The sequence below is a fragment of the Chrysochloris asiatica genome, unplaced genomic scaffold (genome assembly GCF_000296735.1).
Source record: "Chrysochloris asiatica unplaced genomic scaffold, ChrAsi1.0 scaffold00032, whole genome shotgun sequence".
Taxonomy (NCBI): domain Eukaryota; kingdom Metazoa; phylum Chordata; class Mammalia; order Afrosoricida; family Chrysochloridae; genus Chrysochloris; species Chrysochloris asiatica.
This window is the reverse complement of record NW_006408550.1, coordinates 358728-372172: the sequence shown is the minus strand read 5'-3', so window position 1 is coordinate 372172 and position 13445 is coordinate 358728. Positions and strand designations below refer to the sequence as shown.

The 13445-nt window shown below is 39.0% G+C and overlaps 1 protein-coding gene across 1 annotated transcript in view; it reads right to left on the bottom strand.

The window, feature by feature from the left end:
• Positions 1-13382, bottom strand: part of PRKAR2B (protein kinase, cAMP-dependent, regulatory, type II, beta) — a 108453-nt gene extending 95071 nt beyond the window's left edge. Inside the window, exon 1 of the mRNA XM_006859267.1 lies at positions 13062-13382. Coding sequence (XP_006859329.1) covers positions 13062-13362 — 301 coding nt within the window. The 5' untranslated portion in view covers positions 13363-13382. The remainder of the gene's footprint in view (positions 1-13061) is intronic.
• Between the last annotated feature and the right edge of the window lie 63 nt (positions 13383-13445).

The window sequence follows — 13445 nt, the reverse complement described above, 5'->3', positions numbered from 1 at the left end:
GTGCCATCGAGTCGGTACTGACTCATAGCAACCTCATGCACAGCAGAATGAAACACTGTCCGATCCTGGGCCAACCTCACTACTTTTGTCACACTTGAGTCCATCGATGCTGCCATTTGGACAATCCATCTTGTTGGGGGTCTTCCTCTTTTTCTCTGACCCTCCATCTTATCAAACATGACATCCTTCTCCAGCAACTGGTCCCTCCTGACAGTATGTCTGATGTATGACAGACGAAGTTTGGCCATGTTGGCCTCTAAAGAACACTCTGGATGCATTTCTTCCAAAACGGATCTATTGATTCTTTTGGCAGCCCCTGGCACTTTCAATATTCTCCTCCAACACAATAACTCAAAAGCATCACTTCTTCTACAGTCTTCCTTAGTCACTGTCCAGCTTTCCCATGCATATGAGGTTATTGAAAATACCATGGTTTACGTGAGGCACACCTTAGTCCTCAAGCTGACATCTTTGCTCTTCAACACTTTAAAAAGGTCTTGTGCAACAGATTTGCCTAATGCAATATGTCGTTTTGATTTCTTGACTGCTGCTTCCATGAGTGTTGATAGTTGATCCAAGAAGAATGAAGTCCTTGACAACTTCAACCTTTTCTCCATTGATAAAAATGTTTATTGGTCGAGTGGTGAGGATTTTTTTTCTTTACATTGAGATGTAATCCATACCGAAGGCTATGCTCTTTGATCTTCATCAGTAAATGTTTCAAGTCCTCTTCACTTTCAGCAAGCAAGGCTGTATCTTCTGTATATCGCAGGTTATTAATGAGTCTTTCTCCAATCCTGATGCCATGTTTTTCTTCATAGAACCCAGCTTCTCGGATTATTTGCTCAGCATACAGGTTGAATAAGTATGGTGAAAGAACACAACCTTGTCGCACACCTTTCCCAATTTTAAAACATTCAGTGTTCCCATGCTCTGTTCAAACAACTGCTTCTTGGTCCAGTGTTCTGGAATACTCATACTTCACAATGTTGTCCATAGCTTGTCATGATCCACATAATTGAAAGCCTTTGCGTAGTCAATAAAGCACAGGTAAACATCTTTCTGATATTCTCTGATTTCAGCCAAGATCCATTGGACATCAGCAATGATATCCCTCATTCTATGGCCTCTTCTGAATCTGGCTTGAACATCTGAAAGTTCTCTGTCAATGTATGCTTGCAGCCATTTCTGTATTACCTTTAGTAAAACTCTACTCGCATGGGATATCACAGAGATTGTCAAGACAGATTACACATCAATATAAAGAAAACAGGAATTCTTATCACTGGCCCAAAAAACAACATCATGATAAAAGGAGAAAATATTGAAGTTATCAAGGATTTAATTTTATTTTCATCTATATAATCAATGCCCATGGAAGCAGCAGTCAGGAAATCAAACATTGTATTAGGCAAATCTGATGCAAAAGGCCTCTTTAAAATATTAAAAAGCAAAGATTTCACTTTGAGGATTAAGGTGCACCTGACTCAAGCCAAGATATTTTCAATCTCCTCACCTGCATGCAAAAGCTGGACAATGAACAAGAAGAATGAAGAAAAATTGATGCTTTGGAATTAAGATATTGACAAATCATTGAATATGAATGAGTTTCAAAAATTTTGTGAAAAATTCCATTTAAAAAAAAAAAAAAATTTTTTTTTCCACAAACTTTTTGAAGCCCCCTCATCTACCACAGACTGCTAGAATAATAAACAAATCTGTCTTGGAAGAAGCATAGCCAAAATGTTCCTCAGGAGGGAGGATGGTGAGAACTCATCTCACATACTTTGGACATGTTATCAAGAGGGATCAGTCCTTGGAGAAGATTATAATGCTTGGTAAAAGAGAAGATCAGCGAAAAACCGAAAGACCCCTAAAGAGATGGGACTGACCCAGTGGCTGCAATAATGGTCTCAAACAAAGCAAGGAACATGAGGATGTTATATGTAGGATCACTCTGAGTTAATACAGACTCGACACCTAACAACAACAGTATGAATCAAAAGTTGTAATACTGCTTAGTGGGTAAACTATGATTTACATGCTAATGACAGTCAAATCGAAGCCAAAGACTTGTATCTTCTCACAATAGCAATATCTAAAATAATTGACTTTGTTCCCTTCTAAAAATATATTAAGATATTAGCCATTTGTAGTTGAGAAAGTACAGAATTACGGGTTTTAGGAATAAAACCACATACTAATGTAAACCTTGGAGTGGTATAAATGTGTCCAATCAAGCACATACTTTTATAAATATTATGACATGAGGAAATGAAAAGCCGTCAACTAAATGGGAATACTTTTTTCCCAATTAATTTATATTTCAGGCATATTTTTATGTTTTTACTATAATCATCTGCCTCATTTGAATAAACTTACTACTTTCAGTCATCTTACCTACTCTTTTCCTAAGTTAAAAAAAAAAAAATGATTAGCTTAAAAAAGAAGTAAGACCATAAATGTGCATATTTTATATGTACAAATTGATTTATTCTGCCAGTTCAACATTAATTCTCCAGGGAAGGCAGGCAATGGTAGAAAAGTGAAGCAAAGCTTTATTCTACTCGCTTTTTTTTGGTATGTTTTACCTTGAATTTCAAATAGTATTAACAGATGGTTTATACTGTTAAAGAAGCATGGATTATTTTTAAAGTCTGAAACAATCAAATGCTCTAAAGACTTTAACATCTTTCATTAACAACTCTTTAAAAACTTATTGTAAATTGGGATAAGGTTTACAGAGCATGTCAGTTCTCTATTCAATAATTCATATAGTAGTGGTGCTGGTGCTGGTGGTGGTTGTGTGCCGTCGAGTCAGTGCCAACTCCTAGTGACCCTGTAGAGGGTTTCTGAGGTTATAAAGCTTTATGAGAGCACAAAGCCTCATTCTCCCATGGAGCGGCTGATGGATTTGAACTGTTGACCTTGCAGACCCAATATGCTACCGGGGCTCCTCAAAATTCCTATGTTGTTGTTAAGTGCCGTCAAGTCGGTTCCAGCTCACAACGACCTGTATAGGGTTTTGAGGAGCAGCTGGTGAGTTTGAACCACCAATCTTATGGTTCAAACTGATCTTGTGGTCCAGTGCTTATCCTATAGTGCTACAGCAGGACTCCAAATACTCATTAATAATTTCTTAAAAATAACGGCCTATGCTGCCTTGAGAGGAATCTCTCCTTTCTTACAGTGCAAATCAAATGTTTTAGGCCGAAATGGTAAGACCAGAGTTCCATGGCAAAACAAAGTCATGCTTTAAAAAAAACTATCCACTGTTTCAGATTTTTCACGTCACTACTTAATATCTTGACTGAAAGCAGAGAATATCAGAAAGATGTTTACCTGTGTCTTATTGACTATGCAAAGGCTTTTGATTGTGTGGATCATGAGAAGCTATGGACAACATTGCAAAGTATGAGTATTCCGGAACACTTACTTGTGCTCATGAGGAATCTGTACCTGGACCAAGAGGCATTTGTTTGAATAGAACATGGGAATACTGAATGGTTTAAAATTAAGAAAGGTGTATGACAGGGTTGTATTCTTTCCCCATATTTATTCAACCTGTATGCTGAGCAAATAATCTAAGAAGCTGGGTTATCTGAAGAAAAACGTGGCATCAGGACTGGAGGAAGACTCATTAACAACTTACGATATGCAGATGATACAACCTTGCTTGCTGAAAGTAAAGAAGACTTAAAATATTTACTGATGAAGATCGAAGTGCACAGCCTTCGGTATGGATTACATCTCAATGTAAAGAAAACAAAAATCCTCACTACTGGACCAATAAACAACATTCTTATCAACGGAGAAAGGATCGAAGTTGTCAAGGACTTCATTCTTCTTGGATCAACTATCAACACACAAGGAAGCAGCAATCAGGAAATCAAACAACATATTGCATTAGGCAAATCTGCTGCACAAGACCTTATTAAAGTGTTGAAGAGCAAAGATGTCAGCTTGAGAACTAAGGTGCGCCTGACGCAAACCATGGTATTTTCAATAACCTCATATGCATGCGAAAGCTGGACAGTAAATAAGGAAGACAGTATTTTGGAGTTATTGTGTTGGAGAATACTGAAAGTGCCAGGGGCTGCCAAAAGAACCAATAGATCCGTTTTGGAAGAAACACATCCATAGTGCTCCTTGGAGGCCAAGATGGCCCAACTTCGTCTCTCATACTTCCGACATATTGTCAGGAGGGACCAGTCGCTGGAGAAAGATATCATGTTTGGTAAGATGGAGGGTCAGAGAAAAAGAGGAAGACCCCCAATGAGATGGATTGGCCAAGTGGCAGCAACAATGGGCTCCATCGTGGCAACAGTAGTGAGGCTGGCCCAGGATCAGGCAGTGTTTCATTCTGCTGTGTGTAAGGTCACCATGAGTCGGTACCGACTTGATGGCACCTAACAACAACAACAAACTTAATATTATTAAGTCATTGGCAAGTAAAAACTATCTAACTGTATATCCCCTGCACTAAACTACTAGGTTCAAGAAGTATCAAGCAGTGGAAGGGACCTCGAGTGACCATTTTATCAACTTAGTGGTAGTTCTGGTGTGGCACTGTAGGTTAATGTGCTAGACTGCAAAGTTGGCTTGCACAGCTAGGTCAGCGGTTCAAGCTCACCAGCTGGGTCAGAACTGACTCTATGACACTTAACAACAATAACTACAACAAGAGAATGCTGGGGAAAGCATAGGAAAGAAGACTTGATGGCAGTGGGTGTATATAACTGTAAACCATGAATTTTGCTTTATCATATTAACATTTTTTTAAAGTTTAAACATAATGAAGTAACTCTGTGAAACTGAATTAAAGATGGGTTAAAGGCTTTATAATTCATAAATATATTTTTAAATGCACTAAAAGATTAATTCAGGAGTGCGGGGTGGGGGCTCTAGAAGATAAGTACAGGACTTCAAACCACAAGGTTGGAGGTTTGAGTCCATCAGTTGCTCTGGGGGAGAAAGTGAGGCTTTCTGCTCCTGCAAAGATTCACAGCTTCAGAAACACTATACAGGGTCATAGGAGTTGGAACCAATTGGACGACACCTAACAACAAAATATTATTTGACTATTTAAAATACATACATGTTGAAGATTTCAATCACTTTTAGAAATATACATTGTCACACATTTACTATTACTTTGTTTTCAAAAATTCAATTTAATGTAAAAAAAAAAATACTTAAGTATCATGGGCAAAGTACAAATGCATGCATTCTTACATAGCTCTACTTGAGAAGATGCCTGATTTCCTCAAAGATTCTGCTCTACGGCATATTCAGTGTTGTTGTTAAGTTCTGTCAAGTATGTTCCCACCCATCGTGACCCTGTATTGGGTTCCCGAGGAGCAGCTGGTGAGCTTGAACCAGCGACCTTGAGGTTCAAAGCAACTTTGCAGCCTAGTGCATGAACCCACAGGGCCATACCATGCTATCATATTAATAATATTAATGTCAACAATCACTTTTAAATAAAAAGAATACCATTTAACAAACACCTACCTATTATAACTAATGAAACTGCTGAGTCTTGTTTTAATTAACATGACCTTTCAAAAATGTTTTTTGGGATCTTACTGAAATGTATTGAAGCAAATTGAAATTTTCCTTCTTTGTAAATGCCTCCCTGCCCCCACCCCCACCCCCCCAAAAAAATTCCCTTAATATCACTTCCATGAACTGTTTTATCTTGGAACAGCTAATGTAAGTTAAACAATGTCAGTCCCTAGACAAACAGATACCGGAATAACTGCATACAGTGTATCTTTTTGGCTTCATTTTTATGTGGAACATGTGTTTATATTTTGACCTTTTGTCTTTTTTATTATTAAATAAACATTTTTTAAAAGCAGTGACTAGAATGATATATATTTTTTTTCGTTTCCAAACATATTAAGCTACACATGGCAGAATCTATTGCTGAAACATTTATAAATGTTATACCAACTATGTTTATATTTGATTTTTTTTAGATTGTTTTGTTTTCATGAAAGCCATGACCTGAAAATTTTAGCTTAAATTCTTTCCACAAAATAATTACATAATGGAATAGTCTGAGTCATTTTGAATTTGCAGAATGTAAAACTTGCTCTCATAAAATAAAGATAATGATCAGCATCATAAGTGAGGCTTTTAGAGAAGGGTTTTGTGACGGTCCCAACTACAACTAAAAAGTATGGAGAAGCCAGGAAGGATTACAAGAACAGGACCAAAACCACAAGAATTGGAATTCACCCCGCTCAGGAAAGCCACCAGTCCTTTTTTCTTTTCCAAGTGTCTCTTTTTAATCAATTGATACAAAAATAAAGTCTAGAAATGATTACATGGAAAAAGAATCAAAGAGCAAAGTGGAAATGCTAAAAGCAAAGTCAAATACAAAAGTACCTTTCTTTCAGTCCAGCCTTTTAAGCTTCATCACCTTGATGATAGGAAAAGAACTTATAATATGTAAATAAACATAAATAGCATACAAAGCATTAGTGCTGATTCTATGAATGGTGGTGGTGGTGTGTTGTGGTCAGTTCTGGCTCAGAGTGACCCTGTACAGGGTTTCCGAGGCTGTAAATCTTTACGGGAGCAGAAAGCCTCATTTTTCTCCCACTGAACAGCTTGTGGTAGTTTCGAACTGCTGACCTTGAGGTTAGAAGCCCGACTCCTAACCACTACACTGCCAGAGCTCCATATTTATAAGACCAAAACCTACTAAATTTGGCTAGCTTTCAGTTGCCCAATCTGTTAATAGGTTACGTATGCTATCTTTGAGACAGTGTCTGGCAAAAGAATTGTTTCTTCACAAGTCCAGAAAAATGTAAATTTACGAGTCACCTTTTCTGTTTTCTAAATAAGCAAGGAGTCAGTCCTCAATAAATGTTTGTACAGTGAGTAAATGAGCACAGCATCTTTCCTCTCAACTTTCACACATTCCTTCTCCTCATAAGCCATCCCAGGTCTCAGCCCCTTCCTTCTGGTTTTATGTGACTCTCAACACTTCCAATGTTGACCCTATCGTAAATCACTTCAATTTCCTTCACAGGATCCCTTACCCTCAAATATTCCATCAACCCCCACCAAAGTCCTTCTCCAATGCAACTACTCTAGAAAAATGACTCTTTAATGGGTCATAAATAAATGACTAATTGAATGACTTCAAGGTGTTCTATTAGTATTTACACAATTGAAAAAGAAACACACTGGGTTTCTGACACAGGAACAAAACCTTGACAGTTGGAAATGTACAGGAGTCTATGAAACGAGATTTGCAACAGTGCATAACCATCAAAAATTTATTCCTGTTTCACCCACAGTCACACTGCTTTATGTACAACCTCAAATGAAAGCTACATGAAGTAACAGCCAAACTGTTGGATCTTTTAAATAGGTAAAAAATGAAAATATCCAATACCTCAATTTTTGTTCTGCTATTTTAATGCTCCTATATCCTCTCTTCTGACCAAGTTACTGAAGGAACTCTTTAATTTCCAAGTGATCCTGCTCGTCTCTCTCTTTCTCCCTTTCTTCTCATTCTCTGGACTTCATTGCCTTCCTGCTTTTATCTACTCCCTCAAAAGTAACAGATGAAGAAGAGGAGAAATACATTATTTCAAATCATTTGATTTTCCAAATCTACTTAATTTGTTGTTGGGAAGTGCCACTGAGTTGGTTCTGACCTATAGCGACCCTGTATAGGATTTCTGAGGAGCAGCTAGTGAGCTTGAACCACTGACCTTGTGGCTCAAACCGACTTTGCAATCCAGCTCATTAACCCTCAGTGCAACACCAAAACTACAAATCTACTCAATGCTACTGTTAGAATGAATAATGCTCTTAACTAATTCTTGTTTGAAAATCACAATTACCATTGATAACTCAAAATATATTTATAAAATCTACCATTCCTTTATGTTCATAACTAAAATAATGGCTTCAATATTTTAGTCCATGTTTTGAATGCTGCAGTCCACTTCAGGAAAATTTCAAGGTCCTATGTAAATCTCTACTAGCCAAAAACCTTAAATCTCATTAATTACAAAAACCTGGAACTGTTAGCTGCAAATTACTAGTGGAAAGGATGTGGGTTTTATTACTGTGCAGCCTAACTTCACATTAAATTCTAAGTGGAACTGCCATGTAAGCTCATTTCTTAATTTCAGCTCTCAAGTGCAAACACTAAATTCATTTCCACAAAACACAATGAGATTGCTATTCTGCATTAAATTTTGCTCGATTTCATATTAATGAGATCACTTAAAATGTAATCAGTACTTGCTATGTGCACTATTCTTAAGGCCTTACAAAATGAATCTATCTAGTCTTATAACAACCTTATGAGGTAGACACTATTAATATTATAACAAATGTCAACATGCCTAGCACAGTGCCTCATACATAAAATTAAATGTCTGAATTTAAAATGAATCTCAAAACGTGACTTTCACAAAAATTTTCAGATTAACAAGGTATTGAAGAGGTTGATGATAGAGTAAATGTATATTTTCAATATGAGTCTGCTGCACAAGATAACTCTACCGGTTAAAATAATTTTTCTTATTGTATGTTGGCAGCTACATGAGGAAAGAGCTAACAATTGGCTTCTTTGTCTCATAATAAGCTTAGTGGCCAAAGAGAAAGCAGGTTCTCAAATGAGGGCACACAGAGGTAAGCCTAATACATCAGCTCATTTTTTTTAAAGAAACATTGTTTTCAACGTTCCCATTATTTCACTTTATAATTTCAGCAATTTCACTGGAAAAAAAGCAATTATTGGGTAACACAAGATTTCATGGTGATGCCTGCCAAATTGGTACTGATCCAACTTTTTAACCTACTGTAAACCCTTCTAATAAACTGAACGCCTTTGTGGCACTGTGGGTTTGTGGCACTGAGCCGAAAGGTCAGTTTGAACTGCAAGGTCGGTGGTTCAAATTCACTAGCTGCTTCTTAGAAACCCCATACAGGGTTGCTATGAGTTGGAACCAAGTCGACGGCACTTTAACAACAATAACTTAAAAGTTGATGGTTTAAACCCACCCAGCAAGCAGTGCTGTGGAAGAGAGGGCTCGTGATCTGCTTCTGTTATGAATGAATAGTTAAAAAAAAAAAATTCTATGGAGCAGCTCTACTCTGTAACCCACGGGTGGCCAACTCAACAGCAATAACAAAACAGCAAAGGGCACTACCCTTTTCAGAAGTGGCACATCCGACTTCGCTTTTTGTAGGAAGGGAAAGAGGGAGGCAGAGTAAATGCTAACCAATTTTCATTACAGCTTCTTTCAAGCCTTCAAGAGTCCTCTTAGAGAGCATCATTACACCGTATAATCCTAACACATAAAGAGTGCCTTTTACATCAGAATCTGCTGATAATAAACTGAATTAAAAAAAAAAAAAAAACCACAGAAGTGACAAAATTAGAAGAGAATAGGAGAGGGATAGGGAAGTTACCAGCCCTTGGGAGGCAAGACCGCCATCATCTACAACCACTGATTTGACCTCCAAAAACCACTGAACCCTGCACCAGACAACACTATAGGTGCTCAGTCTGCTTATGAGATTAAAGTACATTTGGGGGTAAAGGTCCTATCTTTGTTTCCTACAAGTCAAGGGGCACCAGTTTCATGGTCAAAACCTTCCCTTTTAATATTGACCTCTCACAAATACTATTGTATGTCTTTAAAAGAGTCAGGAAAGAGAGTATGTACCAGTCAGTGCAGATCTAACCCATCACTGGAAATCCTGGCCTGGGAGTCAGCCCAACGTGTAATCTCATCTAGAAAGCGTTCCTTGGGCTTCAGGGTCAGACCTATGTGGATAAAGAAACCAAGCTCTGATACTGACTAGTTCTGTGTGTGACCTTGTTAAAGTTAATTTTTCAGAGCTTTGAAGATAAAACTGTCTCAGAAATCCTAAAGAGTAACTTCTATTGTCCTATGAGTCGGAATCAACTCGGTGATAATGGGTTAGATATAAAGCTCATTGTTATTAAGTGCTGTTGAGTCGGTTTCAACCCACAGCAACCCTGTACAGGGTTTCCGAAGAGCAGCTGGTGAGCTTGAACCATTGACCTTGAAGTTCAAACAGCTTTGCAGTCTGGCACCACACCAGGACTCTATAAAGCTCATTAAGGGTCTCAAACAAAACTCACTAAGGGTCTCAAATTGAGTATGGCTTATAAAGGATGCTTAAGCAACACTGGCCCTGGTTTCTTCCTCAACAGGTACAAGCACGGGGAATGGGACCAGGACCACTTCTGTCCAGGTCACGGTTTGCTACAAATTATCTGTAACAGACTGGATAAGTACCAGCCTCCACTTTTTCAAAAAGCTAGGATAATTAAGAAAATACAACAAATAATAATAATAAATTCTTTTAAATTGTAAATAATTGTCATTACTATCTGATGCACTTCCTGACAGTGTTTCTCAATGTATGGTCTGGGAACTACATGTATCAGAATGACCTGGGATGTCTGTTAAATAACTAGATTCCACGTCCTACCCTGCGAGAGCTCGTCCAGAATGGTGCCAGTGATAGTTCACTTCTGAACCAAACATTCTTGAGATGCATACTAAAATGTAAGAATCATTCATCTAGAAGGTCTTGTGCTATGTCACAGTAAATGAAGACTTGCCTTCCAGTTCTTGTTCTTTATACTATGACAAGAGACTATCTAAAACATTAGTATTTTGGCACTTTTTTGAGTACAGACATTAAAACTATAGGATTACAATTCTTAGGTTCATTCTTACTATTTTTTCTCCAGTGGTGTTACTCTTTTTCCTCGGACCAGGAGTGGACAAACTACACACTTGGTCCACAGCCAATTATATATAACCCCTGAGCGAAGAATAATGTTTGGTGGGGTTTTTTTTTTGCATGTTTACAGGGCTGTAAAAAGAAATGAAAAAGAATCTGCAATCAAGACCATTTGGCTCTTTACAAAAAGTTTGTCCATCCTTTAAAAAATCTACAATTGTTTTTTTAATAACAGTGGGTACATACACAATTCACCTTTTTCTTTTTAACAAAAGAGAACTGATCAGAATAAAAGATATCCGAAAGTACTGCACCTACTCGAGGAAACACAAAGGTGAACAAGATTCAGTTATACATGTATACACATGTGTGAATGGGATCATGGCCAAATTATTTTGGATGCACTCTAAAGTTTTAAAATCCCTGGGGAAAAATGCATAGTACAGTGAGTTAATAAAGAAAGAAAAATTCACATTGAGTACATTTCACAGCAAAGGTGTCTTAGAAACAACAGCAACATAAAATGATCCCCGCTATTTAAAATTTAACTGCCTATTTCTTTTTTTGAAAAAACAGAAATAAAATCTGTTCTTCATACAATGTACATTATTGTAAGGAATAAAATGGAACCATCAATTCAAAAGCACTTCAAAAGCATCATGTGAAGTATTATGACTCATATTAACAATACAGTATCTTGAACATGCCTAAGTTCTTTACAAGTCCCTTAGTTCCTAGATTCCCCCAACCTGGGAAAACCACGTGTGTGTGTGTGTGTGTGTGTGTGTGTGAAGAGCATAACAGAAGTATAAGATAGATGCTTTTGTCCTTTTTTTAAAAATCCATGGTTCATCCATTGGTTTCTGCCAATACACTTTTATCCTTCTCTTGTTTTTAGAAAGGAACGCATTTCATAAATTCTTGTGGGGGAAAAAAAAGTGAAGACTATAATTAGTCTATCCTGAGAAACACCAGGAGTTCAAATTTTTAAATGTTACAGTAACAATCTTCTTTTGTCCTCACAGAACACTAATTTCCAGGGTTTGTGTAAGGGCTTTGGGCAAGTCAAAATTACATTGATTTTACAACCATTTCAACATGTAATTCTGTAAAGAAAAGAAACACCGTTTTGGGAATACATACAAGGAAATGAAAGGCCACCTTAAAATGTTTTCATGATATGAAATGCACTGCAGACACACAAATCACAAGCAGTGTGAATAAAAGCTGGCGCAACGCTGCCTGCCTGTTTGCCTTACGCCACAAAGAGACTACTCGCACATTTACACACCACAGTACTTTAGTTTAGGATGCCATAAAGATAGGATTTAGTTATGTTGTGTAAATACGGGAAGTTGTGAGTGTGTGTGTGTTGTGTGTGTTGGGGATGTAAGCATATGGGGAGGGACTTGCCAATTATTTTTTCTTTCCCATTCATTCTTTTCAGCTTCAGTGTCTTTACAATTACTCACTAGCTTTTCATTCTAAAGACAACCAACATGCTTTCAGAACTTCCTACAGTGTTTCTCACACAACTTAGATATACATATTAAAAAGCAATCATTAAGTATGTGTGTTAAATAAAAAGCAAACCATTATCCAGTTTCCACATTCCAAAGGCCCCATGGGTTGCAAGCAAAGTAGAATCCTTTGTTGTGTCCAAAATTAACATGGCACAGTACTGGCTAATTGGAAAATAATAGATTACTTTTGTTTCTAAGAATGTCACGGCTATTACCATAAATTTTGTTCTGCCCAGTGAATGTAATTTCATGGTTCTTTGAATGAATCTGCCGTTTTAACAAGGATACCGTCAATGAAATGTAACACTCTCCTTTTCTTTCTGGACACTCCATTAACCAATATGAGCGTCGAAAAGAACGCCAAGGAAGGCCGTTTCCTCCACGCACAATGGTATCCGTCTTCAACCACAGAGAAAGTTGTCTTTCTCGTAGTTACCCACGCCAAGCCGGCCCTCCACTACCTCCATTCTCAGGACAAGAAGGGGCAAATGGGCGGGGAAGCACCGTTACCTTTCAGCTCTCCACCCCCGCCCCTACCCCAGGAAGGGAAGTGGGAAGGGCATGACAAGAGAGTAGGAAGGTGGGCGAGTGGGAGACAGAAATGGATGCTGAGGGGGTGGGCGTGATGGCAAGGTAGAAAAGGTAGAGAATGCGGGGAGAGGTGCGGAAGGCAAGAGATTCAATTAAAGCGCAAAGAGGGAAATGGCGATCGGGGCTCAGGAGCCCCGGTGGCTCAGGGGGTCCGGGAGACTCGGGCTGTGGGGGTCCGGGCCTCACCGTTGAACGCCCCTGCGTCCGCGGCCTCCTCCTCCTCCCCGTTCTCGGAGTCGGCGTGCATGGGCTCCTCGGCAAAGTTGACTCCTTTGATGGGGGTGCCGCCCCCGGCGGCGGCGCCCGAGTCCCCCCAGGTCCTGCCCTCATGGCTGAAGCGCGCGGCGCCTTTGCGCTCGTTCTCCTGCTGCAGGCGTGTGAAGTGCTGCAGCGCGAACTCCAGCAGGTCTGTGGGCTGGTGCCTCAGCACCTCCACCGTGAAGCCCTGCAGCAGCTCCGTCAGCCCCGCCGGGATCTCGATGCTCATCCTGCCTCCGGGGCGGCGGGCGCCTGAGCGCCGAGTCCCTGGGCTGCGCCGCGCGGGCGGCCGCCGCCCTCACCCCTTCCCCG